The sequence below is a fragment of the Talaromyces atroroseus genome (genome assembly GCF_001907595.1).
Source record: "Talaromyces atroroseus strain IBT 11181 chromosome Unknown scaffold_17, whole genome shotgun sequence".
NCBI lineage: Eukaryota > Fungi > Ascomycota > Eurotiomycetes > Eurotiales > Trichocomaceae > Talaromyces > Talaromyces atroroseus.
In genome coordinates this window covers 237,765-264,598 of record NW_017971449.1, presented here as the reverse complement: position 1 = coordinate 264,598, position 26,834 = coordinate 237,765, and the positions used below count along the sequence as shown (strand labels likewise).

Genomic DNA, 26,834 nt, shown 5'->3' with positions numbered 1-26,834 from the left:
AAAAGACTGATCATGAGTTCTGTACTCTTGTTCTGTCGTTTTTATACCCAAGACATGATACATACTGAAAGATAAGCAGGAACGGGTTTTGTATACCTAGGTACCGGCTAAAATACTTTATAACTAACTAGTTAACTAACTAACTAGATAGGGGATATTTACTAAGCTATCCGATCTTTTCACTTAATGGCTTTGATTGGCCGAAACAAGACGCACCGTTACTTATCAACCGAAAACTGGCATCCTGATTCCATGGAATGGCTCGACGGAAGATACCAAATCGGAGGTGGCCGACAGCCGACTTTCTGCAAAGACAACCGGCCCCACAAGTGGATTGCTTCAAGGTTGATGGGGGGAAAACGAAATAAAAAATGAAATAAAAAATTCTGCTCGATGGCGTTGACGATCAGAAGGGTCACTATATAACTCGAAGATCCCCTGCGCTCGGTGGGCGCTGCGTCGTTAACTTCATACTCCCGCTGCCTATTCAACTATCACCGGACTTGATATAGAGAAGAAGATTGCGCCGAAAAGAAACACTAAAAAAACAAAATGTGCAAAACCAAAATCCATCAGTTCCTTCAGGATCTGCCCAAATGCGAACATCACGTCCACCTCGAAGGGTGTCTCACCCCTGAGCTGATGTTCACTCTGGCCGCGCGCAACGGGGTGAGTTTGCCAGACACAGAGAAACGGCCGGAATTCAGCTCGCCGGCGACTCTTTACGAAAGATATGAGCATTTCACCTCTCTAGACGATTTTCTCAGCTACTACTTTATCGGCATGTCTGTGCTCCAGCAGCAGGGTGACTTTGAGGCCCTGGCATGGGAATACTTCCAAAAGGCCCATGCCGACGGCGTCCACCACGCTGAGGTCTTCTTTGACCCCCAAGAGCATTTGAATCGGGGTGTAGCCTTTGACACGGTCGTATCCGGATTCGTTGCAGGCTGTCGACGCGCGGAACAGGAGTATGGAATGACCACGAAGCTCATTATGTGCTTTGTGAAGCACTTGCCTGCCAGCGACGCACAGAAAGTATTCGATTTGGCTGTTGAAGCGGGCCATTTTGAGTCCGGTGCACTGCACGGTATTGGAGCCTCGTCCTCTGAAGTTGGTCCTCCCAAGGACATGTTCAAGGAGATCTACGCCACTGCATACTCCAAGGGGATCAGGAGGACGGCCCATGCGGGCGAAGAAGGAGATCCTTCCTACATCAGAGCTGCCTTGGAGGCCTACAAGTCCCAGCGCATCGACCACGGAATCAGGCTAATTGACAGCCCCAGTTTATTGCAGCAGGTGGCCAAGGACGAGATCCTGCTTACCGTCTGCCCGGTGTCGAACGTCAAGCTGCGCTGTTTCGACCATATAAGTAAAGTGCCCATCCGGACGTTTTTGGATGCCGGTGTCAGATTCTCCATCAATAGTGATGATCCGGCGTATTTCGGAGGCTTTATTCTGCATAATTATTGCAGTGTTCAAGAGGCGTTTGACTTGAGTATCGCCGAGTGGAGGACGATTGCAGAGAATAGTATTAATGGCAGTTGGGTTGAGCAGGAGCGAAAATCGGAGCTCTTGAATTTAATTGATGACCATGTCCGGGCTTATCAGGAGTGAAGCATTGAGTTTGATTAACTGTGTGTATAGTAAACTATCTGTGTATCCGTCTGCAAAGCATCAGTGCTATGTATTATACCCATATCAGGAATAATAGAATCTAATATCTATGATAGCAATCCAGCTGACGAGTTTCAAATGACATCTTAGCACAAATATCAAGCTTCATCTACTTTGTAACACATGCTGGTGAACACATCATCCATATACTTAGGTACCAATGAGATCGTTGACAAGGGGGTGTTGTTCCCTACGGCCAAACTTGCTCTACAAATTCCACAATATCTTCTGCCATGGTTTCCGGACATTCAAGTGCTGCAAAATGGCCTCCCTACAAACCCAACACTTTAGTACCAAGGACAACAACGTCCCTAACAACAGTAGTAGCGTATTGTCTTACCTTTGTATGCTCTTTCCAAAAAACCAAGTTACCGGTAGATTCGACCCACGACTTCGGGGCGGGCATGATCTCCTGCGGATAATAGGAGAAACCGAGTGGTTTATGGATGTGTAGTTCAGGGCTCTGTACGTAAGGCACAGGAGGTGTTGGGTAGCTCTATTGATCGTTAGTATTTTGTAAGTACAGGGCTGATTTATTGTCCACGGCATAAGATGGTACCTCTCGGTAGGTATAGATAGACCTTGGGAAAGTCTCCGTCAACCAGTAAAGCGTAACCTCCTTCAAAATCGTTTGAAGGGGGATTGGATGTCTTTTGTCCGGCCAATCAAGGAATTTCTCGCCAATCCTGCATTAGTTAGTGAGTGCCTGGCCCAGGATCTCAGATGTAGACTCACCATGCAAGAAGGGCCACCGGACTTGTAGACAATATATGACTAACTGTGCTTGGGTGAGTGGCATGACTGAGATAATAGGCAGTGCCGTAGGTAAAAAACCACTCAGCCCGTTTTAGGCCCTCCTGTTCTACCGCGGAGTACTTCACATCCCCTTGCGGTGGGTTCACGCGGCCCAAGAAATTCACTGCGAGGCTGAATCAGCCGATCGCTGTTTCTAGGAAGCTGTTTCAATATGCACGATGGCTTGTACTTACGGTGAACGGCTTATAGAGGAGGAGCATTGGTTAGCTACATTTCTTTGATCTTTGTCATGGACTTCCTCACACCTTTGCAAGACTCATATTTTGCTCCAATCACACGGCCAATCTTGGATCCCACATCGCCGCCTTGGACGACATAGCCAGTTCCGAATCCGAGATTGAGCATTAATTGATTCACGATTCGCGCGGCATCTGTCGAGAAGAAGTCTCGGTCGACCGGTGGTCCTGAGGAGAATGTATAACCCGGTAGCGAGGGTACCACCAGATGGTAGGGCAAGTTTCTGGGGTTGTACTTTTCGCGAAATAGCGACAGCATCGGTAGGAACTCCAGGAAGCTTCCTGCGGTCCGGATTATCAGTATGAAGGCCAGTACTTTCGTTTCCGGGAGGAGAGCAAAGACTCACCGGGCCATCCGTGAAGGAAGACGATTGGCTTTGCATCTTGCTTCTCGGAGAACAAGGCAACGAAGTGGATTGTTAAGCCCTCGATTTCGTAGGTGAATTGAGGGAATTCATTGATTTCTCTCTCGGTAGCTCTCCTGATATCGATCCAGCAGACCGGAATCAATAAAAGCAGTCTATAAAAACATGCTCGACAGCTAGCATACTCACCAGTCGAGCTTCTTCCACTCGTCTCTAGCCGCTGTCAGCCACTTCGTTGACACCCCAAGTCTGCCATCATCCTGGGATCCTTCATAGGTTGGCGGGGCGAGTTTGGATAGTTTCAGCAGCGTTTGAAGCTCTTCGAGTTGCTCGTCTGGGACAGAGATGGCGAAAGGCTTTGGTGCAGCACGAGCGGCAGCGGGTACAGTTGCGTATTTGAGAGACATGTTCAATATAATTTAATGATGTACAATGTTGAAGAATATCACCTTTACACATATTTCGTATACACCCCGCCTCGGGTACTGTATGCTTAGGTAACTATCAAACTAGAAGTAGATGTTAATAACCATCCGATACCACAAATAGTTAGCTTTTGTTAGAGGCAGGCCTGTTCCCATATGACCGGTTGTGTGGTGAATCAAAGAATCACAATCTAGCGACAAATTTACTAACACCTGTATCTGCTTGCCGTGACAGGCTACTACTACTACTTATTTATCTTTTTATGGCGTTGTTGAGTCGCTGATATACGACTGAAAGAGTTGAAAACCTCGGCCAGTTGCTTCGCCAGGGAGGCCGACATGACCGATGCAGGAAATGGAAAAAAAAAAACAACAACATGGTCAAATTTGGTAAACCTGACAAGTTATGATCGCCCCATTATAACGAGGGGGTTATAAAAAGAAGGCTTACATTGCCCCCTCCAGGGATCGAACCTGGGACCTTATCATATCCAGAATTACGAGTGATACGCGCTACCACTGCGCTAAGAGGGCCTGCTTGTTGGACGGTTCGCGACCATTCGTGACCACGACGGAGAGTCGAAAACCTCAATCTCTCTTCGTCAGGGTGTGGGTCCATGACGCATGCAGGAAGTGAAGCTGTACGGGCCTTCTTCACAAGAAAAAAAACAGCGACGTGAAATTTGATACCTGGGGAGAAGTTTATGACCGCCCAATTATAGGGAGTCATAGAAAAAGAGGCAAAAAATGCCCCTCAAGGGAACCTAGGACCTTATTATCATCACGATATACAAGTGATACGCGCTACTACTGCGCTAAGGGGGCTTTCTTGTTGAGACTTTCATCAAGTAGCGACGGCAAATCGACAGTATCATAGCTGTTACGTCAGGTTCATAGGAATATGGCATGCATATCTACCATGGACTCAGCATATCGAGGAAAGAGTGCTACGCTGTGAACCGGTTAGGATAAGGATACGTCCCTGACAATGTTGCGGCTCACTCTCAATAGAGACAAGATCCATTGTTCCCTGGATGAGGTGAGTCTCTGGCACAGCTCTAATCTTCCTTGAGAAGAGGAATATGCTTAGGAGCAGTTCGTTCTGGTTATGCTCTTCGCTCGCTAGCAGTATGATCCCTGACGGCCGATGGATCCATACTGGCAGATCGAACACCGCATTTACACGCTCGGGGAACCGCTCATTAGCCCACTTCGAGGCCGAGTATCCATCGCCGCCATCGGTGGGTGGTGGCGTCGAGCTGGCAGAGACCTCGTCAAAAGTATCCCCAATAGCAAACATGGCCACTCCTGCGATGGAGAGGTAGTGAATGGACATGCGATTGCCGACTTTGAGACGGCGGTTCAACTTCCCTTCATCTTGGACGATTTCCTCCAGCTCTGCAATAGCATCGTCATCTCCAGAGAGTGTGATGCTGGTAGATGAATTGCTAGCTGCAATTGTCAAGCGCTACTGTATCCAACTTTGCATACAATAGGGGTTAGCTACTTTAGGTTGCAGCTGCGAAAGGCGTCTCGGAAGCTGACATGTGTCAATGTTATTGGAGTCATCTCAATATCGGATGATTCTAATTTGAGGCAGGTAGGGATCACCCTAGGCATCCGAACCCTCATGAATATATCTTCCGATTGTCAATCTGTAAATTATTTAAATGATGGCGCTCTCGATCCTTCGCCTACTGCCTAAGCATGTTCTAGCAAGGCTTTGATTCAGTATGATTCGGTAGGTCATACAATGCTCCCGCACAAAGCTCATATCATTTCTGCGTCAATTCATTCTAATACTGTATGTAATAAGTGCCAGTTCCTCTTCTACAAGATTGGACAATACTTCCCTCGTGCCATTCTTCATCCATATGCCAAGTACCTCGGTCCCAGACTTGCGGCTGTCTCAAAGTGATACGCTTATCACTGGTTGGTTCTCTTATTGAACTCTATAAATTGGTCAAATGAAGATTGCATAAAAAAGAAAAGATCTTACTGTTGACGTTTTTAAAGGTTATCTGGCCGGTACCCTTGGGCCATTAAGGTGGCTTTCAGAAAATATAATAAGCATATACAAGGTGGCTTTGAGAAGAAGAAACTCAAAATAAACATTTATTGCAGGAGATGTTGTACGAATCACCCTGAATGAGATTGCTTTCTTCAGAGTGGAAGCGCAAAACAGGTACATAAACAGTGTAGTCAGGGTTAGTGATTTTGATTCATAATATTAAATTCACAGATATTCTTATGGCTGGCAGCACCAAAGGAAGATCGCTGTTCATCAAAACTGAAATCCAACGTTGGAAAGGAGAGCATGCTGGCATTGCTGCTGATCCGGATCCCGAGGAACACCGGGCAGTCCGAGAGATACTTGCGCTGGTGTTCAATCCTCTGAAGGAACAGGAACCAATTCTACATGTTCATATCGAGGCATTCATCCACAAACTCGACGAAGGTAGCGCCAAGGGAGGTGGACGTATCTGAGGTAATTGGTGTTGGTCAACTGCCCATAGTAGGCGCAAGCGGATTGACTTTCTGTTTGACAGTGGTTCGACTGGCTTAACTGTGATCTTGCGGGGGATCTATGTTACAATGGCGGATTTCTAAAAGTCAGCGAAGGTAGAATCCACCCACAAGCCTGTCTGCGTCGTCTCGATATCTAATTGGAGTGGCAGGTCGAAGAAATCCCTTGCTCACTGTCTTCCGGCGAGCTGGATTCATCGGGACAATCCACCAGGTCATGTATCGGTGGCCCTGGCTCCACGCCTTGATATTCGCCTCTCTTCCATACAGGCTGACCATAGTAATCCCAACAATCTACCGAGAGAACCATAAGATGGCCGATCACGTGTAGAACGTCGTGACAAGCTTGTGCATCCGGACTACTTCTCACTTATGGTCACAGACGAAAACATAGTTATTGGTGCGACTCTCTCTCGACCATCGCTGCTGGCTCACAGTATACTCTTGATATCGGATCCAGCGCAGGCAAGTGGATTGGGTACCAGATCCTTGGTGGGTTTGGATGGGGATTGTCTTACCAGGTTCCCATCATGGCCGCACAGGGTCACGCAGCTCCTAGCGAACATCGCAACCATGACCGCTATCATTATGTGTAAGTTGTTTCCAACCGCCCAGAGTCAAAAATGAAGATATATATATATATAATCTCATAACGTAGTCCACCAACTGATGGGTGGAGCGATCTTCATGGCTGCCGGACAAGTTGCCTTCGTCAATCAGCTCATCAATACGCTCCATACGAGCGTGCCGGACATCGATTCAGCCCTTGTGATTGCCACTGGAGCCACTGAGCTACGGTCTGTCTTTAGCCCTGAGCAGATGCCCGGCATCCTGGCCGCTTTTGCAGTGGCTATCGTTGCGGTGGGGCTGTCTTTCTTTATCAGCCTGTTCAGCAACTTCAAGCGTATCGACACAGATGCAGTCCAGGGTGGAGGAGCTGCGTGAGCGTTTCGCGGGTCAAAAAAAACCCACCAGATGAAGCCTGTTTGAATTGAAGAGCGAGGGGCCGGGCCAGACTGGATTGACAGTAATTCAATCCAGCATACTGGCAAGTCCAAGCTGGAGAACTCGCTTCTTGAGAGCGACATGACTTGTAACCATGCTAACGTGGAGAATTTCTTGTCTAACATGTAAGCTAATCCTCCACCTGAGCAGCTGTGGACATACTTAAACCACACCTCTTGGATCGCGTCCACTGGGTCTGGTGTGCATGTTTCAGCCTCCTGTGCACCGGAAGACGAAATTAGATTGGTATTCTGAGGGGTCAATGAGCCGCGAATTGCAGCTGTTAGGTAGCGTTGACTACTGTCTCAGTGAAAAAACTGCCTGAAAATGCCGTCTATATTATCACCTGCCCGCTGCACTCGCTGTCATTATTTTCAACTTGATCAAAGTGATTTGCATCTGGCTCGTACTACGTAGTGATCGTCGTGACTCGTTTCTTACCCTCGGCGACGCAATCTCATTCCTTTCTTCAACGGCCAGACCCGGCCAGAAAGAAATGGTGCATGCTTTCTCCCGAAGTAATATCTCGCGACGAATCTTGCCCGTGGAATCCGAAAAACCAGAGCCTTGAAGGGGAAGGCTCTTGGTCAGACGAGCCTCACCCCGGCTTTCTTCCCAAGGCCAGCAAGATATGGACCAAAGCCAGCAGCGGGAAGATCTGGGGCGTGACTTGCTTGGTATTGCTCCTATACATTGCCACGAGCCTCATCCCTCCGGGCTACGCGGTGCAGAATATGACAACCCACCAATATCTTCAAAGCACGTCACTAAATGCAACATGGGAGATCAAGGGCTGGGGTGTGGTCCAGTCAACGGCTTTGCTTCGAATTTTGCTCATTTATTCATCGGCATGGTGCTTCTCGCCAGTACATCGCAACTAGGAGTGTCATTGCTTTACTTGTGTTTCAATGACATACTAACCAGAGCTCTGTTTGCGGAAGAATATAACAATTATGCAATTCACCGGCGCCCCCTACGAGCGTCTTTTCTGCGTGGCTAACAACAATCAACCATGTACCTAACCATTCCATACCAATATGCCGTTCCTCTTACTACATTCACTCTCACACATTGGTTTGTTTCCGAAGGCCTATTCTATGTCCAGATCCTACCGTACAATATACAAGGTGAACCTATTCCGTCCAAGCAGCTGAAAACTTGTGCCGTGTCAACAATTCCCCTAGAACTTGGTCTGTTTCTCACGATCGCTGTCTTTTGTGTGATTTCTCTACTTGGAGTAAGGGAATAGCAAGGCACCTTACATGCCCGTTGCATTCGTTGCCATTAGTGCACCTTGTCATCCGCCTCGACATGATCTGGATGCCGCATTCAAGCCTGTTCAATGGGGTGTAGTCGATGCTGATCCGGACCTGCTATATCTTCATTGCAGCTTCACGTCTTTCAAGGTGAAACAGCCTCAGACGGATGTGCAGTATGCTTAGGCTGTCTACCACCGCACAGATAACGAGAAGTAGATGGCAGCAGTAGATCATTTATGAATATAAAATGTTACTTGCAAATATAAAGTGAAAATACATTTTAGAGAGTAAATATGTTGCATATTTACTCCCATGAAGACGTCATCGCCAAGAACTGATAAGATAGGAAAAGCGTTAAAAATGCCAATTTTGACCCGCAAAAAAAGTTACAAAGAAGTAGTTCTTATTTTCTATCAACCCCTCCTTTTCCACTGAAATATTCCCAAACAACCTCTGTGATCGCAGCTGGAGGCTCTCATGCTCTACAGTCTCTGAACCAAGGTGGCTCACTCATAACCAATTAGGGCGCGCCAGCACTGAGCGAAAACTGCTTTTCGCATAACTTCCTGTCTCAAGCCCAAATCATATCACCAGCAACGCAACGCTGTTGTCCTCCTTCCGACTCGCCGTATGCCGTAGCCGGCGCAATCTATACGCCATGGCTGACCAGCAGACTCGAATATTGCCAGTCCATCGCCTGAGCAAAGTGCCCGCCAACAAGTCTCTCGCAGAATGGTGGGCAGATGAAAACTCCAAAGGCACCGCCGAAGCATCTGCCGTTATCGAAGCCTCAGAGGCTCTCCGATCAAGCGATATCCCCGTGGGATTCCCCACGGAGACGGTATACGGACTCGGCGCAGATGCGACGCGATCTGCTGCGGTGCAGGGAATATACAAGGCCAAAAAGAGGCCGTCAGATAACCCGCTAATTATCCACGTCGACTCGATTGAGATGATCAATAGACTCCTAAATCCTACTACTACCACGACCACTCCTAGTACCAAGATACCCGCCATATACGAACCTCTAATATCCCGATTCTGGCCCGGCCCGCTTACAATCCTCCTTCCAAACCCGCCGGGCTCTCTGCTGGCTAAAGAAGTGACCGCGAACCTGCCCACGTTCGGCGTGCGCATGCCCTCGTCTGCATTCGCGCGTCTTCTGATCCACGTCACTGACAGACCACTCGCCGCCCCCTCCGCCAACGCATCCACCAAACCTTCGCCCACCACCGCGCAGCACGTCTACCACGATCTCAAGGGCCGCATTAACCTGATATTAGACGGGGGGGCCTGCGGCGTAGGCGTCGAAAGCACAGTCGTTGACGGCCTTTCCTCGCCACCGGCAATCCTCCGTCCCGGCGGGATTGGCATCGAGGAAATAAGAGCCTGTCCCGGCTGGGAAAACGTGCAGGTTGGATATCACGATAGTGCGCTTCAGCACGGCAAAGAAGCCCCTCGCGCGCCGGGCATGAAGTATAGGCACTACTCACCCAAGGCGAGGGTAATACTGTTTGAAGCCGGCTCGGATCTGCCTTCCATCACCGGCCGGGTGAAGCAAGACTTGCTCGGCACTGGCTTCTCGACGGAGACAAGACGAAAAATCGGCATTGTGAGGACGAGGAAATGGCCAGTTACTATTGCGTTGACTCCGGACGCTGAACTTGCGCAGTCCGCGGAATCCCAGTCTCAAGAAGTATTAGCAGAAGACGAAAGCAATGGCGTCAGTGCTGTTCGCATCCGTGAAGTATCTGTTTTGTTAGAAGAAGGCATTGGTGCCACGGTTTATGACATAGATTTAGGATCTGAAGCCGAGGCTATTGCGCGAGGGTTATTTGCTGCTTTACGGAGTTTGGATGAACTCAATGTAGATGCGATTTATATCGAGGGTATTCGTGACGACGAGGGTGATCTCGCTGCTGCGGTTATGAATAGAATTAGAAAGGCGGCTGAAGTGTCGGTTGCAATATGACTTTATGCAATAATCTGTTTATAGATTTGGGAAGTATAGATCTGATATATATTTATCCAAGATGATGAAGTAATAAAGTATAGAAACCATTAGACGGTATATAATTACCACTGAACTATTTGCAGAAAGTGCTACACACGATATCTGTCTATGGAAATCAAAAAACCTAGTCACTTCGTCAGTACAGTCTAAATATAATCTGAGAGAAGGCAAACTTACTGCACCGCCAATAATGAAGAGTCTTTCTTCCTCTTGTTGCACCCACTGACGAATTTTGTTCGCGCTCTGCGAAAGAGCATTGCGATTTGCGTCTGGTCCAGCCACACAATAAAATTCGAAGACCGGTGTAACCCAGGCAAATCCGCTTGCCGATTTACTGGTGCCATAGTGTATCTTGACTTGTGTATTACGTGAATGTACGCTTTCATGAAGGGAGTTGTACGTTGATATTAACCTAGGCAAGCCAGTTAGCATGTTCAAATTAACTGTTCATTGATAAAGCGCGGTAGGAATTTCACCTTCTGTGTCTAGTAAGAGATGTGAAGTCTGGCTCGTATGAAGACATGGCAAACTGGACATGGGCCTTGGATTTGTATATGAAATGTCTCAGGACAGTACCTGGAACGATATCTGTCGGGGACGGTCTTCCCTTTCTGATTGCTTCCTTCATTATCTTCATGCTTCCACTTTTCTGCATTTGCTATAATATTGTTAGCCAAGAGTGGAAAAAAAGAAGAAAAGGGAGTATAGTACCGAGACTAGGTTATTGCGCATCTCTTGAAGTTGGAAGAAACTCTCTTTATCGGCACTTATAAGAACGATAGCCGCAGATCCGTCTTTCAGAGTATCATCATCCGTAACCAGTCCTCCCGTCTCGTCGTTCAGGTCCAAGAAACTCACATACATGTAAAGATATCCAGAGCTATTAAACCCGGGAAGACAAACAGGTATCCAACTCTCGCCACCGCCAGCCTTAACACCACCAGCCTCGAAGATCATGTTAAAAAGTAAATGCAAATCCCCCGGGTGAAGAGAATGCTTTTTGGGCCGGATAACGCTGACCAGTCGGCCGCCAGCAGCCACTAGACCGTATAGTAGTTTTTCCGCTCTGTTTTTAAGCAGCAGATTGTTAATGACTTGGCGATGCGATTTGCGCAGCTTTAAGCACTCTAAAGCAGATAGTAGAGTAGTTGGGGAACCTTTAGTGAAAGAGTCGGCCAGTGTTGAAAGCAGTGTTTCGGTGCCCTGTAGCGGTCTCTTGAGATCGGTCGATGGCTTTATTGAGAACAAATTATTTAAAGCCGGGAGAGTCAGGGTTGACAATATTTGCATATATAGTGCATCGAGCTGAAGTCTGAGCTGACTCTCGCTCTCCAGCAGCTGACTGATGGCAACTAAATAGAGCGGTGTCTTCGAGAGAACGACGATTTTTGTGTCTCCAGCAACAAAACTTGTCAAGACATCATCTGCGTCTTGGTAAAATGAAATTATGGTTTGGATTATACCAATAAAGCTTGATACTAAGCCACTGTCACCATGTCGAGTATATATGGGCTTTCCAGCAGCCGACAGGATGAGATAATGCTTCCGCTTTGCTTTCCACTTCTGCAAGAGCATTTCTAAACCCATCAAGTTAGCGGTCATCTAATCAACAACCTGAGCAATAATCGCTTGCCTTCATTATGGCCATCCTCGGCCACATCACCAATGTGCTCAAATTCCTCTCCGAATTCGTCGTCAATTCCATCTTGGGGATACTCATTAAGCCCGAGAACCTCTATGTTTTCTGAATGGTCTTGCACATCATTCTCGTTTGCGAACTCGCCAAAGAGGTTCTCTTCTTGGCCCTCCTCTGAATTTGGTATGAAGCTCCTCACGCTCGCAGTGTCTCCAGCCTCGCTCGCACGAGCACTATTCAATTGACTCAGACTAGCCCTAGCTCTCAATCCTCGCCCTAGAAGGGTTCGTCCAATTCCTGCAACAAAACCATCCTTAGCATCTGCATTTGTTTGACCGGCAATGTCTGTCAGGGACAGCGCCGTTGTCGCTTGTGATTGTAGATTGGGTCGTGAGGGGGAAGCTCGAAAAGTGTTGCCTTCATTCAGCAGATCAATCCTCTCAGGACGCGGCGGTAACGGCGGCCGCGCTTCTTCTGAGTCTGTGGTATGACCGCTCTCGTCGTGCGGAGCTTCGTTGCTTCGAGCGTCGTCTTCATGTAGTCCCTCCTGCGTAATTGGGAGCTCGTTCTTCGGAGTTTCCATCTTCTCTCATGATGCTAGAGACAATGGGAAGGCGTCCCGGACGACCAAATCAGTAGGTCCTTATTTCTAGCCGAGATAATAAACTGGCCATGTTGCCTGTCAACGTATTGTAGGTAGGTGGAGGACTGACGTAGTTGCTAGTTGTGTCCCTGAAGGTGCGAGCATAATTAATGCGGGCCAGCCGCGACTGCGGAGAACGTGCCTTCCTTAGTCTGCATGCGTGGCCTCTGATGGAACAAAACCATTTCTCGCGCGCTCTGTCACTTCCACGTCTCGCCCCAGTTGCGACTTCATGCTATCGATGCCCCAATTATGAGCTGTCCGATCTCTGATTCAGACCCTTCGCAAGCCCGGCCATTGGCACCATGAGCCTCGATCCAGGCGGATTCCCTAGAACCGACACCCCCGCAAGCTCCGATAGCTCCCTCGCCCGCTCTCGCCTTCGCGCAAATGATGATGGTGCGTGCTAGGATGGCCAGGTAGTGGATTCAGGCAGCTGACGGACTTAGAAGAACACTTGAGAAAAGACAAAAACTACCGGCGGTATGCAACGACTGTCGAGCGGGCGTTGTCTCTGTTCGACACTACGTTGCAGGAATGGGCCGATTACATTTCGTTCCTGAGTCGCCTTCTCAAGGTCCGCATGCAAATACACAATCAAAACCGTATACAGTTGCTAACAGCCTCATAAACAGGCGCTACAATCCCATCCTCCAGAGATACCCGTCGTGCCGCATAAGATCACTGTCGCGAAGCGATTGGCACAATGTTTGAACCCAGCGCTGCCTTCCGGTGTACACCAGAAGGCTTTGGAGGTTTACACGTATATATTTGGCTTGCTCAAGGTATTCATCTGACCTTCTCCTACACGGTATAGCTGCTAACAACATGCCCACAGCCCCAAGGCCTCTCACAAGACCTACCCCTATATTTCCCAGGCGTTGCGCCAACCCTAACTTTTGCCTCCCTCTCAGTACGGCCGCTGTTCATATCTCTCCTAGAAACCTACCTCCCAGAACTAGAGCCGATGACCATACGCCCCGCCCTGAAGGCCATAATTCTAGCTTTGCTACCAGGTTTAGAGGAAGAAACGAGCGATGATTTTGAAGCAACTTTGCGTACTCTCAACAAGATTCGCAGTCTAGCAAGTCAAATGGATACACGGAGATCTAGCTTGAGCTTGGACTCTAAGGGCCAGTATTTCTGGCAATGCATGTTTCTAGCCTCGATAACAAATCCTAGTCGACGGCTCGGTGTTCTAGCCTACCTTCAACGTCATCTTCCCAAGCTAGGACTTAAGACCTCCGCTAGCTCAGAGAAAGAAGACGGCAACCTAAATTCAACTGACTCAGAGGCTATTGCGGAATCTGTTATTTCTCCTGAACCCGGATTACTTATTAGGTGTTTCGCCAGTGGTCTTACCGATGACCAATTGCTCGTGCAACGCAATTTTCTCGACTTGTTAGTTACACATCTGCCCCTGAACTCGCCGGTCCTCCAATCAAGAATTAGGCGTGATGACCTAGAAAAGTTGATCCTTGCCGCGGCTGGCGTTGTGCTTCGGCGAGACATGAGCCTGAATAGGCGGCTTTGGGCTTGGTTTCTCGGTCCAGGACCCATGACTGCGTCGCCCAATCCTAACGCAGAAAAGGGTCAAGAAACTTCAGTGGATGGCCAGGAACAATCGCAGTCCCGATATTTTAGTAAATATGGGCTGGATTCCTTGGTCCGTGGTCTTTTGAACATGATCAATCAAGACACCTCGCAACCATCTGAAAGAAGTAGACCTCTGCGCATTGCATTATCCCTCATGGATCGCTGGGAAGTGGGCGGTTTCGTTGTTCCTGCTGTTTTCCTTCCTATCATGCGCAGTGTGCAATCATTTGAAGGAACAGCTGACAAATCGCATTTTGAGGAAGTCTTTCGGAGCTCGAGTGCGTTCTTCGACGGTGTTGAAAGTAGCCTGATTTTCTCGGAGCTGTTATATCTTGTTGGTATGAACGCGAACGGACAGCATGGGGACTTCGAAAAGCGAGACAACAACTTCAAGCTTGCTCATTTTATTCTCGCTAACTTCAATGTCCGAGAAGAAGAAATGCTACTCATCCACATTCCCCTGTTAACGCTGGCCATATTGGTTGAGTCCAACGAGATCATTCTGTTCAATCGGCCCAAGTGGCGGCCAAGACAGATCCAAACTTGCATTCAACATCTCTTCAAGTTACTCAATTTGACACTAAACCTTCTACCGGAGCGAGCATTCTTTGTTAAGGCTGCTTCAGAAGACTTATCAACGGATCCCCACGATTTCGACAATTTAACTCTTCTGAAAAAGGTCCAACAATTTTACGATCGCAGCAAGGAGAGCCTTGAATTGCCGCTCCTCCCATTCCCGCCTCAAATCCTATCCGACCTTATATTACGTGCAGCCTATCGGTTGTCGATGCCGGCTTTAGAAGACCCCCATCACCATCTATCAGTCAAAGAGACTTTGAATCTTCTAATCAATCTTTTGAAGAAGACGCCAAAATCTCGAATACTAGCCGACGGCCATCTCATCAAAGCTTTCCACAAAGTCCTAGAGATTGACAACTCGCAACTCACGACACAGAGATTTTCCGTTATTTCCTCAGTCGCCTCAGTTATCACTACTTTGTATGGTACTCACAGTCCTGGCTTCTATGTGACGTATGAACAGCTATGGGATTTGTTGCCCGTCCTAGTTGGTCACCTCTGGACTTTTCTATCCCCAGAAAGTCCCAAGTTTCATGTGGAGGCCGTGCGTTGCATCTGCTTATTACATTCTATCACGTGGCAAGATCACGCAGTGGAAGCCTCCATTACCTCTCTAATGGTTGGAGAAGAATCCATTGGTGCCCAAGTTTCTAGCATTGAGCATGTTGAGAAATTTTGTGTTCTATGGATTCACAGCCTTCAATGGAGCCAGGACTCCTCCCAAATTCGTTCTTCTGAAGCCAATTCGGTGAATGGAAGAGTCCTTATGGCGAACGATCGTTCTGCGTATCATATTTCCTTACTGAAACGCCCTTTATTCATAGTTTTGGATTTGTTGTCTCAGAAGTCCGAAGAAGTCTCGCAAGTTGTTCGAGACTGGGTTCAGGAGATGCCATCTATTCAGCGGTGAGTCTTAGTCATGTTGCCCTTTTTTATGGTTGAACATAGCTAAACAATCTCAGGGTTTTGCATATCCTTGTGTCTAGACTCGAAGAGCTTGTAAATGTGGAAAGCGATGGAGACAAGAAACAAGGCCTGGTTAATCCTGACGATCGAGGTGAATGCCAGTATCTACTTCAGACACTTTCCAATCTTTTGTCATGCCTTTCGCAGAATGGATGGATTACCCTAGTGTCACATTCCGCTACGCCGGTGGACCATCCTCACGAATCACCGGCTAAAGAAAGTAAGCTTTGAAAACAACCAAACCCCAACTTTGATTATGCGCTGACAGGTATATAGATACGCCTGAGCAAAAAAGCTTTCAGGTAACGATTGCGGAAATTACGCTCGCTCTAGTTAGCCCTGAATCCCAAGCAAATACCCAGTTCAATGCAGAAGCGCAGATATTGCAACGCACAGCACTCTTGGTTCTTCGACAATTGTTGTTAGGTCTCGGGGCCGAACAAATTATTGATACCAACATACATATCATCCTCATTGAGAAGCTGTCCAATGCGCTCGATCAAGACAGCAATGTCCTTCAGAGCACTATCATCGAAACGCTTCTCGTAGCACTCAAAGCCAAATTTGCTCATATCCTGCAACCTCCGCCGCCCGCCAGCGTCAAACATAGAAGAGCAGGATCAAGAGGGTCCTTGCGGAGTGCTTCCCTTTTGTCGCTGAGTTCAGACAGGGTTGATAAGCTGCATCAGCCGCCCGCTCTACCACAACCACCCGAGCAGCTACTGACATGCCTTTTGAAGGGTATTAGCTCTCCAAATTCACGGGGTTGTCTTGAAAAATGGATCCTTCTGTTGAGCGAAAGTCTTCCTTTGTATGGAGAATCCATCTTTCAAATCTTGCTGATGCTCGTGGAGTGCTTTTGTCGAGAAATCAGAACTTCCTTTTCAAACCTTCAAGAGATCTTTGAAAAGACGGAAGACTGGGCGAAAGATCGATCGGAACACGCCACGATAGTCTTGCTAACTGGACTCGAAACATGTATAGCAAACGCCCATGAGCGTCTGCATGCCGAAGAAATAACTACAGCAACCGTTCGGAGTCCTGATAGTCACCAGACGTTCTTTGGGAACATGGTGTCTAATGTTTTTGTCTCTGACGGCGCGCCAGTGAGAAACGTTGCAAACGACAGACTAACGGTTTTGCTGTGCTTCCAAGACGCTGTTCGACTTTGCTTCTCTATTTGGTCGTGGAGGGCGAACAGCAAGGGCAAGGTATCTCTCGATACAGAATCAGTAGCCTCATTCCAGTATACTTCCTTGCGAATGAGAAACCGGTCACGAGGCTTGTTGGAGCATTTGTTCACCGCGGAAGCACTGGAGTCTCTTGAAACACTGGTGGAACTATGGAGCAACCTGGGTCCCTCTGAAACGAGCAAATCATCTCACATTTTCAACCTTTTACACACACTTGATAGGGCTCGGCCTAAAGTTATAATTCCTGCCATTTTCAATTCCATATATAGTCGGACCAATCCTACCGCTCTGGATCCAAGCCGCAAATCAACTCTAGCCTCCAGCATTACCGAGTCTGAAATTGCAGCGTTCCTAGTCACATATGCCAGGTCACTCGACGATGATGTCCTGGACGAGATCTGGGGAGATTGCACCACCTTCTTGCGTGATGTTCTGACCAACCCTTTTCCTCACCGGCAGATACTGTCTCGTCTTGTTGAATTCGCTGGCATTCTTGGCGCGAAGATGGAAAACACAAGCTTCGGCGACGACCGCCGTATGAGGAAAGACCTCGGGGTATGTCTGACGATACGCTTAATTTGTGGATCTAGCTGCTGATTTATTACAGGACCTGCTGCTGCGTCTCTTGGCGGCTATATTCACCAGCAAACCCATGGGATTGTCCCAAGATTCAGGAATGTCAGGAAGACCATCAACTGACCCTGAGGGCTCATCGACACCGCACGCCAGTCCAGATAATATGCTGAGTATTCTTACTATGTCATTACCAGCGTTCCTGACTGCTCTAGGTGAGACAGATCGCATTACCAATGTAATTTCCAGCATCTCTACGAATGTAATCTCTCCAACGCTGCGGTCACGACTCTTTCCGAACAATGTGAACCAAACGGTGCTTGATTTACTTCAGCAGATCTCGAAAATATCTGCAAGCTCCAAGGTGTGGAAAAAGGATATCGGTGATGCCTTCAATGATGTCAGATTTTTTGGGTCTCGTGTCGATTTGGTGAAAAGCGGATGGATGAGCCTATTGCGGCAATGGGTTCTTGTAGATAAGGAACGTTTCCCTGAGCTATTGTCACGGGTAACGCCTCCTGCAACGGCTGGGATCATGTTTGGAGTTGGGGCTTCTGCAGCCAGACTGGAAGCTGATCGCAAAACACAGCTGAACCTGCGTCGAATCGCCCTCCTGATTCTGTCAAATGGTGAGGATCAGTTCATTTTAGACTACCCGGCTCTGTTGCAAAGGCTCGAAGACCTTCTACAGGCTACACATATCTCGTCACCATCCTCGGTCACAAGAGCAGAATTATTTATGGTTCTCCGAGCCGTCGCATTACGGACTTCGACAACTCACATGGCCCCGTTCTGGCCTCTCATCAACACAGAATTACAGGAAGCCATCTCCGCAGTACCCCAACACCAAGAGTCAGATCTTTACGGGCCTTATGCACTTCTTCAAGCGTCCAAGCTTTTAGACACATTACTTCTCCTGGTTCCCGATGACTTCCAGTTACAGGAATGGCTCTTCGTGACCGACACAATCGACGCGATCTACCCTCCAGGCCGATGGGAGCCCATCGCTCTTGCAGACGAGATATCTCGAACGCTAGGCTCCCGAGACGCTGTCTCACCTCTACCTGGAGATTTGAGTGACAAAGAAAGGCTTAATAAGCCCTCCTTGAGTTCAGATTTCATCCGAGAAACGCCGAAAGACGAGGTTGTTGATCGGATTCTGAAGCCATTCTTTAAACGGATCAGCATCCAGGCCTTTGAAAGCACTTACAGTATGGGCAGTCCTGATATCGAGGCATGTGTGGATGATCTGCTAGCGGATCTTTTCAATGAAAGCACCATGGCAAGTTGATGGTCTCAATCTCAGTGACTTATTTGCAGATAATTTTATTTCGCAGCTGTCTACATTTGGTGTGATACCCTTCAAACCGATCTTTGTTGTTCTGAATGGAAATACGCATGTGGTAAGAGGAGGGTGGCTTGATTTAGGATAATTATATGAATTAACTTGATTTCGGAGTCTAAAACCTCAAAATGCAATGCATATGTCAGAATAAGGTTACTCACTCCCAAGGCCCGCGCCGGCCCACATAATGCGGGTTCGATGCGGGACGCATAAAGGTGGAGTTCACGTTTCACGTTTAGTCCTTCTCTACAAGCGGATACTATACAGTAAATCCAACCAAAGAAGAAGATAAGAACAAAATGACAACATCCAGGTTCCTACATCCACTAAGCCCAGCGGGATCCTCTCAAAGACCGTTCGGCCACCCCCCTCCAAATGCGCGCGAATCGCACAAACACGAGCCATGCAAAGTCAACATCACGACTCAAGACATCACTGAACTCAGGACTCTAGTCCAGCAAGCCAGGCTAGGTCCCGTGACCTTTGAGAATTCTTCTCGGTCTGATATCAATACCGTATTCGGAATGACACGTTCGTGGTTGAGCAAGGCGATTGAGGCGTGGGGTTCGGATGATGTCTTCGATTGGTAACAGTTTCTATTCATTTTGACCGACTATGTTAATAACGTCTCTACTTGCCAGGGAAAATATACAAGAAAACATCAACAGCGTCCCCAATTTCTCGGCTCAGGTTGATCACGATGACCATTCATACAGTATTCACTACATGGCTCTCTTCTCAAAACGGCCAGATGCATTACCCTTGATATGTCTCCATGGCTGGCCAGGATGCTTCCTGGAATACCTGCCAATGGCAAAACTGCTGCAGTCAAAATACACACCTGAGAGCTTACCATACCATTTTATCGTGCCATCCCTACCAGGGTATACTTTCTCCTCTGGTCCCCCAATCAGCAAACAAGATTTTTCGACTTATGATGTGAGCTGCATATTCCGTAATATGTTTGCTCAATTAGGTTTTGATGCGACAGGCTACGTAGTATCTGGCGGGGACATCGGAAGCCGAGTTGCACGCGCTCTTGCAGTTGACGATGAGTCCTGTGTTGGCATCCATCTCAATTTCTGTTTCGACTTGCCCATGCATACCTTCCCACGACAGAATCTGAGTATCGATGACATCCATCGCTTGGATAAGCTCGATACCTTTATCAGCACCGGAGCTGGCTACGCGCAAATGCACGCCACACGCGCAGCGACCATTGGCTTAGTCCTAAGCAGCAGTCCCGTGGCTCTCCTGGCCTGGATAGCAGAGAAGTTCGGCACATGGACCGATAAGAATACGACACCGGACACAAACACAATCCTCACATTTGTGACCCTCTACTGGCTTACGGACACGTTTCCTCGGAGCATCTATCCGTATCGTACGGATTTCGCCCCAAGGGAGGATGTGCCTGCTCATGGAGATTCGGTGCGTTGGCGAATTCCTGATGGGAAACTGTTCGGTTTCTCGCATTTCCCGCATGAGATTCTGCCTGTTCCAAGGGCGTGGGTTGAGAGGACGGGGAGCTTGACGTTTTGGAGGGAGCATGATGCTGGTGGGCATTTTGCTGCTTTGGAAGTTGCTCAGAGTTTGTTGAGGGATCTAGAGGTTTTTATAGAGGAGGTTAAGCAGAATACTTTCTCTAAGTAGTGAGGATAAATGAATGCCAAAGATGCCAAGCGCGCTAATGCAATCAGGCTAGCTTTACTTGATTGTTGGCAATGCATATAACCTTGCTCCTGCTCCTCGACGTTCTTTTCCCTTTCATCGCCACCATGTTGCCCGAATTTTTGCAGAGTAGTTACGCTCGCTACAAAGCAGATACCAATACATTTGCAATATGGCTACTGGAGACGGCGAGCCGATGTGGCTATCGACCATCCACGCTCTCTGCTCCCGTCCCTACTGCCAAAGAGGGTAAGAGTAAACGCAAAGGCAAAAGCGATGATCCAGATGCAGATCCATCACTTCACTATAGAGCGACTACCAAAGATTTGCAAAAGCTCGCCGATGTGATTGCCCACTCTGCTCTCACCGTACCCAAGTCAGTTCTCATCATCGCGAAGCGCGCCATCAAACTGAGAAAAGCGGTGACTTCCTGGTTCTTGGGCCAGGGCGACTCCACAAACAACAGGCGGCATGCTCATTTCATCGATGTGCTGGAGCAGATTTGTGACGCGCTCGAATGGAAAATCAACACGCCCCCGAAGCCAGATGCTAAGCAGTCATTACCGACTTCTGAGGCCCACAGTGACGACGCCGATGCTGACCGGTTTGTAAACAAATTTGCCGTTCTCACGGTGGAGGAACCCCAGGATACTGCGCAAGCTCAACCGACGCCCGCAGAATCTAAGAAGGTCGTTAAGGTGACTGTTGTTGAAGAGGAAGAGGACGACAATGAGGCAGCAGACTCGCATTTTAGTCGGTTGTTCTTCAAGACCCTCTGCTTACTTCAAGACCTAAACAATATGCGAAAATTCATTTCCGTCACCTGGTCAGAGTATCGAGATAAGAAAATCGACCTTATGAACGCCGCTGTCGTGACTGACAGTGCTTTACAACTTGCCCGAGATCTTGTGAAGGAAGTGGAGGAAGACTGGCGCACTTCGCTCACGGGAGAAAAGGACGATGTTCAGACTCTTGTCTACAATTATGCTGTATTGACTCGCGGAATGTCTGCGGCTCCATCCACTGAGATTGGTCTGCCATACAACAGGAACATGGCTGATATAGCCGACTGGTGCTATATTCCAACTAAGGTCCTTCTTGAGTCCTTTGCAAGTGTTCTCCAGGACAATCATCTGCCAGTCTTTAAAAAAGAATACTTCGGCACCTATAACCTGAAAGCGGATAGAGAGCGGATGTCTGTCGGTCAGAAGTTTAGTGAAGACAAAATCATTCTTCTTTCGATTTTGCCAGAGTTTTGCATGCTTGATACATTCCAAATCCAGATGCCTACCGAGGACACCATCACTCGAGGTCTTACTGAGTTTGCCAAGACCAAACGGGTTACCATGTGGCTTTGCTTCTTCTCCCAGATCTTCCTCGACGTCCATCATATCATGCGATACAGTACGTTGGGTGCATTCGAAGACCTCCGAGTGTCTGGACTTCGTATCCAGAAGACTATTGATGACTACCTGCAACTGTCTACAACACACCCTCAGCCCAAATTTTGGCCAAAAGAGAGTGACGAGGAAATTCGAAATATAGGCATGACCGTGAAGTCATGGATCATACAAGATCTGTTCCTTGATATTCGAGTCCGGTCTGGAATCGACAAAGTTGGTTCCCCACCCGAAAAGCATGCGCTCCTCTCACAGCACGCTATACTCTGCGGCTTGTTCCTGTTCAACCTCAATACTCGTATGCAGTTTGTTGGCCAGCAGCTCGTCACCCAATGGTACGATGTCCAACAACTGGCCTTCTTGCACAACCTTGTCATAAATTCTCCAACGCATAAGGACCTGAGATGGCATGATATGGATGCTTTCATCAAGATCCACGGGGAATCTCATATTTTCATTGGGTCTCGGCCAGAGAACGCCAAGGAATCTCTGAACAGGCTTGAGTTGGCCACAGGCATCTCATCCGTTGCCAATTTTGCCCGTGATTCCCGGAGCAAAAGATTTCATGCTCCTGATGGCAAGGCTCCCCGAGTGCTCAAGCCCACTACTACTGTGGCGAACTTGTTCTTCACCCAGTACGTTGGTGGTTCTGAGAAAGATGGCGGGATTTGCCACATTGACAGAGTCCTGGACGAACTTTCACAGAATTCAAAGCTTGAATCATCCAGTAATGAGCTTCGGAGAGCCAATCCGGAATTTTTCATTGCTCGAAAGTGGTCTAACACCCACAACATTGACACGCTGCACCTTCTCGCCTTCCTGAAGACCAAGCTTTTCGAAGAGGAGCCCATCATCTTGTACAACTACTTCGGCATGCACAAACGCTCTGTCGAGCTACTCAGACTGATCCGAGACAAAGAGCACCACAAATTCGTTCAATATTTCCCGTCGCCGTACATACCTGATGATTCTTTCATATCTAACATCGTCATCCTTATCCATCACGTTGCGCAAGGCTCGGCCCGAAATGCACGTGCAATGGGACTGGCCTCTGGTGGAGCTGAGGTAATGAGTCGCATTGTCATGAGCGCTGGCGACGTGATGCGAGAATACTTGAAGAAGAATGGAGATGTGGCATGCAAAGAGCTGAGAGTGTTCTGCAAAAACAAAAAACCAATTCAAGATGACGTTGTCTATGACACGGGCAAATCAGACAAGCCGATGTATTCTTTCAGTCTTGAGGACGTTCTGGGTCCTAAGGGCGTGGCCTAGCTCATGACTGGGATCCCGATATCGTAGGCTTTTGACCTACTCCGCATATTGATCCACGTCGCAGATCGTCTGAGGACCTCTGTATCTAGGAGATGGCCTGCAGGTATCAGGAGCGGTAGGAAGCATAAGTAGGAGGGAAAGGGTTTTCCTTTTTTTTCTTCTTTTTCTTCAGCTGAATCTCTTAGTATATTTACCTTTTAGTATCGCACCGTCGCACTACATACCAGTGCATATGATTAATTCATATATTACAAGCCGCGGTTTACAGAAACATCAAAGTTATAGATGGGGGATAACTAAAGCCGTATTGAGGTATTTTGAAACGTTTATGGAGCAAGTTTAGTAGGAGTCTGGGCCATACAAGTGTAGCTATCATCTAACTACTCGAAAGTCAAATTGTTCATCTGAACTGACCAGCCACCTAGAGTAAACAGTTACATCTAGGTTTCAACAGTTCTACGTCCAACGGCCCTATTCAGAGCTCTGGCCAGTCTCTTCGAGACCGAAGTTCTTTTGAAAGCCTCCTCGATCTCTTCGAGCGACCTCCCTCTCGTCTCTGGCATAGACATCGCGCAAACAGCGACAGTCACCAGGCTACATCCACCAAAGAGGAAGTAAGCGCCAAAGCTCGTCTTGGCCAACAGAATCGGAGTCGTCAGCCCGACCAAAAAATTGGCACTCCAATTACTTCCATGCGCGAGACTGGTCGCTGCAGCGCGCGTGCGCTGAGGCTGGATCTCAGCGGCATAGACCTTGATGCCAACGGCCCAGGACAGAGAGTATGTCATGGCAAATAGATAGATGGAGACGATGACTATCCAGCGGCCGGCACCGGTGTTGCTGTGCACTGCGTCTCCGGCATATAGACCGCCGATTAGGAACATGAGGATGGTAATGCCGATGCCACCGTATATGGTGCTGTGGCGCCGGCCCCAGCGATCAGCCCAGATCAAGGCGGGTATGGTGACACTGAAGATTACAATGGCGGATACTCCTGAGGCGAGGAAGGATGCCTCGGAGGAGGCAAGGCCGGCTTGTTGGAAGAGGAGGGGAGCATACTGCGCATGGGAACGTTGTTAGTTTTATGGAGAGTCCTTGGAGTTTGAATGAACCCTGCTGCACTACCACTTACATAAAGAACGCCGTCAATCCCACTCAGCTGCTGCATAGCCATCATAAAGGCAGCAAGGAACGTGCGCGCACGCACTTCCGGCGAGAACAGCTCCTTAAAGGTACTCTTTGCCATCTTCCGCTGGCGAGCAGCCGTGCCGTTCCCATCTGCGTTCGGCAGGGTAGTCATCTCGGCAGAACTCAGTGCCTGATAGTCTGTGATTTCGCGAATGTGTTCCTGGATCTCGACCTTCTCGCGCTCAGCGTGGCTGACACCGAGAATGTCCCATGCTGCAGCTGCTTCGGCGGTGCGGCCGTGAAGAGTAAGCCAGCGTGGCGAGGGGGTAAGCCGCAAGGCCGCTACGGAGAAAGCGAATGCCAGCGAGGCCAGGATCATAAATGGTAGTCTCCACGACATGGATGAACCCATGCTGCTAGTCCCGTAGCAAATGAAGTATCCAACAAGGAGACCGAACGTAATGAATAGCTGGGGACAGGAAGTGAGCGGCCCTCTTTTGCTGGGAGGGGAGATTTCGCAAATATATCTGGAAGTTTAGATAATGTTAGTTGAATGAGCAATCTTTACACTAATGAAACGATGATAGTGACGTACACGACCAAGTTCCCCAAATAAAGCCCCTCCCCCAGACCTTCAACGACTCTTCCCACAATAAACATCGCCAAGTCAACGGCACCGGCTTCGAGAGCAGCTCCCACGGCAAATATGAATACTCCCAAACTTATTCCCTTGGGCCGACCTAGGAGATCAGCGACCTTGCCAGCAAAGAACGAGGATACGGCAGCTGGGATTAAGATGGAAGAGACAATGAGGCCGTGCACAGTCGACGATATCGGGCCAAATTCTGAGAGATAGTCGCTCATCACAGTAACTGGGCCGATGATGCCCGTGTCCATTCTGTACGATAGTTTGTCACTATGCTTCCAGGATTCTTTCTATCTCTTCGAGCTGCCAATCTTACCCGAACAGAAACCCGCCAATCGAGCACAAGACGCTCGCAAGAACATACCGCGGAGGGCGGCGAGAGAGAAGTGCTCTCGCCATAATGCCAGTATGACAAGTTTAGAAGATTATGTTGAAGCTCGAGGAAGTTCCGATAGTAACGGTGGTCTTTCTAATAGATGTTGCAAAAGAATTTCCTCTTGCTGTAGTAGATAGTGTATCTGATATAGATTCGCTTGCCTAACTGCTGCTTTGTTACCCGCAGCCAGACAGTGGATGGCGCTGTCTCGGCCGCCAATACTATTCTAGTCTGGGGTCTAGACTACGAGTAAGTCACTAACTAATGCATTTCTTTCTGTCGACTGACCAATCCTGATTCTCAGAAACGGAAAGTCTACCGAGCCAGTTGACTGAAGAACTGTGACTCATGCCTCAGCTGTTGAGTCGTGTCGATGATGGCCTGCCAGTCTGTCAGATCCAGACACGAGCAGTCGTCAGGTCCTCCACTCTAATGGCCAAGAAAGTCTTTGTTGATGACTGATGATGCATTCGATGTTGATACGAAAATGAAAAAGGAAATTCATGGAGAAGAATTGACGGATCCACATGTCCGCACTAAGCCCGTCCCGGACTAGCGCGCGCCAACCTTGGCGCGTGCGGAGAAGACGACGAAGAACGACGAAGAATTGATCCAACTATTCGCAAGCTTCTTCTCATGGAACACACCGCTCACTGAGCATTTGTTTGCAATATAACCGATAACTCGAGTCTCCTGTACGGTATCATCAATCCGTGCAAGTCCGCCATGTTGCGCCGCTCCCTACCTCCCATGCGCGCCCGGCGTGTTCTCGCCACGCGGACTTTCTCGACGTCATCTCATCTTCGAGCCGACAATGCATTGCCTACACGCAAGCCCGTCGGTGCTTTCCGCGGGGGGTCAGTCTGCTTCTTCGAATCTATGTAGTCTTCTACTAACTGGCTCGCAGAATTTTCGGCTTCCTGCTGGGCACTGTGGCTGCAGGTGCTTCTGTTTACTTCTACATCTTGAAGGAATACAGAGTATCAAACGAGATGTTGACGGGTGATATATTCGTACGTTCTCGAAACTTCTTCCTATCTATCTGCATACGGCCTCTGTACTCATCGAATATGATGTAGGCCCTCCAAAATGCGTCACAAAAGCTAAACAAATACATCACCGAGCTGGAAACCAAGCTGGATGAGCTGCAGAAAAAGAAAAAATAACAATGGTGCTGGCTGTCAGTACTCGATCTGAGCTGTTTCTACCTGCTACCTAGTCATTCCTAGGCCAATCGTTTTACCTTTGTTCTTCATTCTGTGTGAACTTTTGCATTTCTCGGCGTTGGCGAATATACCAATTTTTTCAACTTCATTTTTTGTCTTGACCAAACCACGCAACCACAAAAAGTCTCCCGCAAGTTAGCTAGTTACTGGTAATGTTTATAGTTTGCGATGTCCGCTGGCCCGAGAACAATCTTTACCTGGTGCGACGGCGCGTGTATGATATGGCAATACAAACAAGCTTATGAAAAGCTGCATATCCTGATT

The 26,834-nt window shown here is 48.3% G+C and overlaps 11 protein-coding genes across 11 annotated transcripts, besides 1 other annotated feature; 7 read left to right on the top strand and 4 right to left on the bottom strand.

Annotated features, from left to right (window-relative positions):
* Positions 1 to 552: 552 nt before the first annotated feature.
* On the top strand, positions 553 to 1,614 carry UA08_09052 (Adenine deaminase; the record flags this gene model as incomplete). The annotated part of the gene is made up of 1 exon (XM_020264115.1): positions 553 to 1,614. One exon carries the CDS (start codon positions 553 to 555, stop codon positions 1,612 to 1,614), a length of 1,062 nt encoding a protein of 353 aa, XP_020115823.1.
* Positions 1,615 to 1,864: 250 nt separating this feature from the next.
* On the bottom strand, positions 1,865 to 3,498 carry UA08_09051 (hypothetical protein; the record flags this gene model as incomplete). Its single annotated transcript, XM_020264114.1, has 8 exons — positions 1,865 to 1,945; positions 2,015 to 2,170; positions 2,234 to 2,360; positions 2,410 to 2,593; positions 2,664 to 2,672; positions 2,736 to 3,008; positions 3,074 to 3,207; positions 3,281 to 3,498. The coding sequence occupies 8 exons, from the start codon at positions 3,496 to 3,498 to the stop codon at positions 1,865 to 1,867; spliced, it is 1,182 nt and encodes a 393-aa protein (XP_020115822.1).
* A 943-nt stretch (positions 3,499 to 4,441) lies between these two features.
* UA08_09050 (hypothetical protein) lies at positions 4,442 to 5,290 on the bottom strand (the record flags this gene model as incomplete). The annotated part of the gene is made up of 2 exons (XM_020264113.1): positions 4,442 to 4,968; positions 5,269 to 5,290. 2 exons carry the CDS (start codon positions 5,288 to 5,290, stop codon positions 4,442 to 4,444), a joined length of 549 nt encoding a protein of 182 aa, XP_020115825.1.
* Positions 5,291 to 6,615: 1,325 nt separating this feature from the next.
* UA08_09049 (hypothetical protein) lies at positions 6,616 to 6,987 on the top strand (the record flags this gene model as incomplete). Its single annotated transcript, XM_020264112.1, has 2 exons — positions 6,616 to 6,634; positions 6,701 to 6,987. The coding sequence occupies 2 exons, from the start codon at positions 6,616 to 6,618 to the stop codon at positions 6,985 to 6,987; spliced, it is 306 nt and encodes a 101-aa protein (XP_020115824.1).
* Positions 6,988 to 8,964: 1,977 nt separating this feature from the next.
* UA08_09048 (hypothetical protein) lies at positions 8,965 to 10,278 on the top strand (the record flags this gene model as incomplete). Its single annotated transcript, XM_020264111.1, has 1 exon — positions 8,965 to 10,278. One exon carries the CDS (start codon positions 8,965 to 8,967, stop codon positions 10,276 to 10,278), a length of 1,314 nt encoding a protein of 437 aa, XP_020115815.1.
* Positions 10,279 to 10,435: 157 nt separating this feature from the next.
* Positions 10,436 to 12,539, bottom strand: UA08_09047 (Vacuolar fusion protein mon1; the record flags this gene model as incomplete). The annotated part of the gene is made up of 5 exons (XM_020264110.1): positions 10,436 to 10,444; positions 10,498 to 10,732; positions 10,797 to 10,978; positions 11,032 to 11,897; positions 11,984 to 12,539. 5 exons carry the CDS (start codon positions 12,537 to 12,539, stop codon positions 10,436 to 10,438), a joined length of 1,848 nt encoding a protein of 615 aa, XP_020115814.1.
* A 365-nt stretch (positions 12,540 to 12,904) lies between these two features.
* On the top strand, positions 12,905 to 18,797 carry UA08_09046 (Protein dopey; the record flags this gene model as incomplete). Its single annotated transcript, XM_020264109.1, has 8 exons — positions 12,905 to 12,998; positions 13,049 to 13,176; positions 13,223 to 13,384; positions 13,438 to 15,680; positions 15,737 to 15,960; positions 16,017 to 16,481; positions 16,725 to 17,488; positions 17,541 to 18,797. 8 exons carry the CDS (start codon positions 12,905 to 12,907, stop codon positions 18,795 to 18,797), a joined length of 5,337 nt encoding a protein of 1,778 aa, XP_020115884.1.
* A 353-nt stretch (positions 18,798 to 19,150) lies between these two features.
* Positions 19,151 to 20,504, top strand: UA08_09045 (hypothetical protein; the record flags this gene model as incomplete). The annotated part of the gene is made up of 2 exons (XM_020264107.1): positions 19,151 to 19,437; positions 19,520 to 20,504. The coding sequence occupies 2 exons, from the start codon at positions 19,151 to 19,153 to the stop codon at positions 20,502 to 20,504; spliced, it is 1,272 nt and encodes a 423-aa protein (XP_020115812.1).
* A 125-nt stretch (positions 20,505 to 20,629) lies between these two features.
* Positions 20,630 to 23,194, top strand: UA08_09044 (hypothetical protein; the record flags this gene model as incomplete). Its single annotated transcript, XM_020264106.1, has 1 exon — positions 20,630 to 23,194. One exon carries the CDS (start codon positions 20,630 to 20,632, stop codon positions 23,192 to 23,194), a length of 2,565 nt encoding a protein of 854 aa, XP_020115883.1.
* Positions 23,195 to 23,282: 88 nt separating this feature from the next.
* Positions 23,283 to 23,417: a repeat region (Identified by RepeatMasker using a combination of RepBase library and repeat library created with RepeatScout).
* A 217-nt stretch (positions 23,418 to 23,634) lies between these two features.
* UA08_09043 (hypothetical protein) lies at positions 23,635 to 25,367 on the bottom strand (the record flags this gene model as incomplete). Its single annotated transcript, XM_020264105.1, has 4 exons — positions 23,635 to 24,252; positions 24,327 to 24,849; positions 24,918 to 25,220; positions 25,333 to 25,367. 4 exons carry the CDS (start codon positions 25,365 to 25,367, stop codon positions 23,635 to 23,637), a joined length of 1,479 nt encoding a protein of 492 aa, XP_020115882.1.
* A 703-nt stretch (positions 25,368 to 26,070) lies between these two features.
* Positions 26,071 to 26,510, top strand: UA08_09042 (hypothetical protein; the record flags this gene model as incomplete). Its single annotated transcript, XM_020264104.1, has 3 exons — positions 26,071 to 26,201; positions 26,252 to 26,357; positions 26,424 to 26,510. 3 exons carry the CDS (start codon positions 26,071 to 26,073, stop codon positions 26,508 to 26,510), a joined length of 324 nt encoding a protein of 107 aa, XP_020115887.1.
* Positions 26,511 to 26,834: the final 324 nt, after the last annotated feature.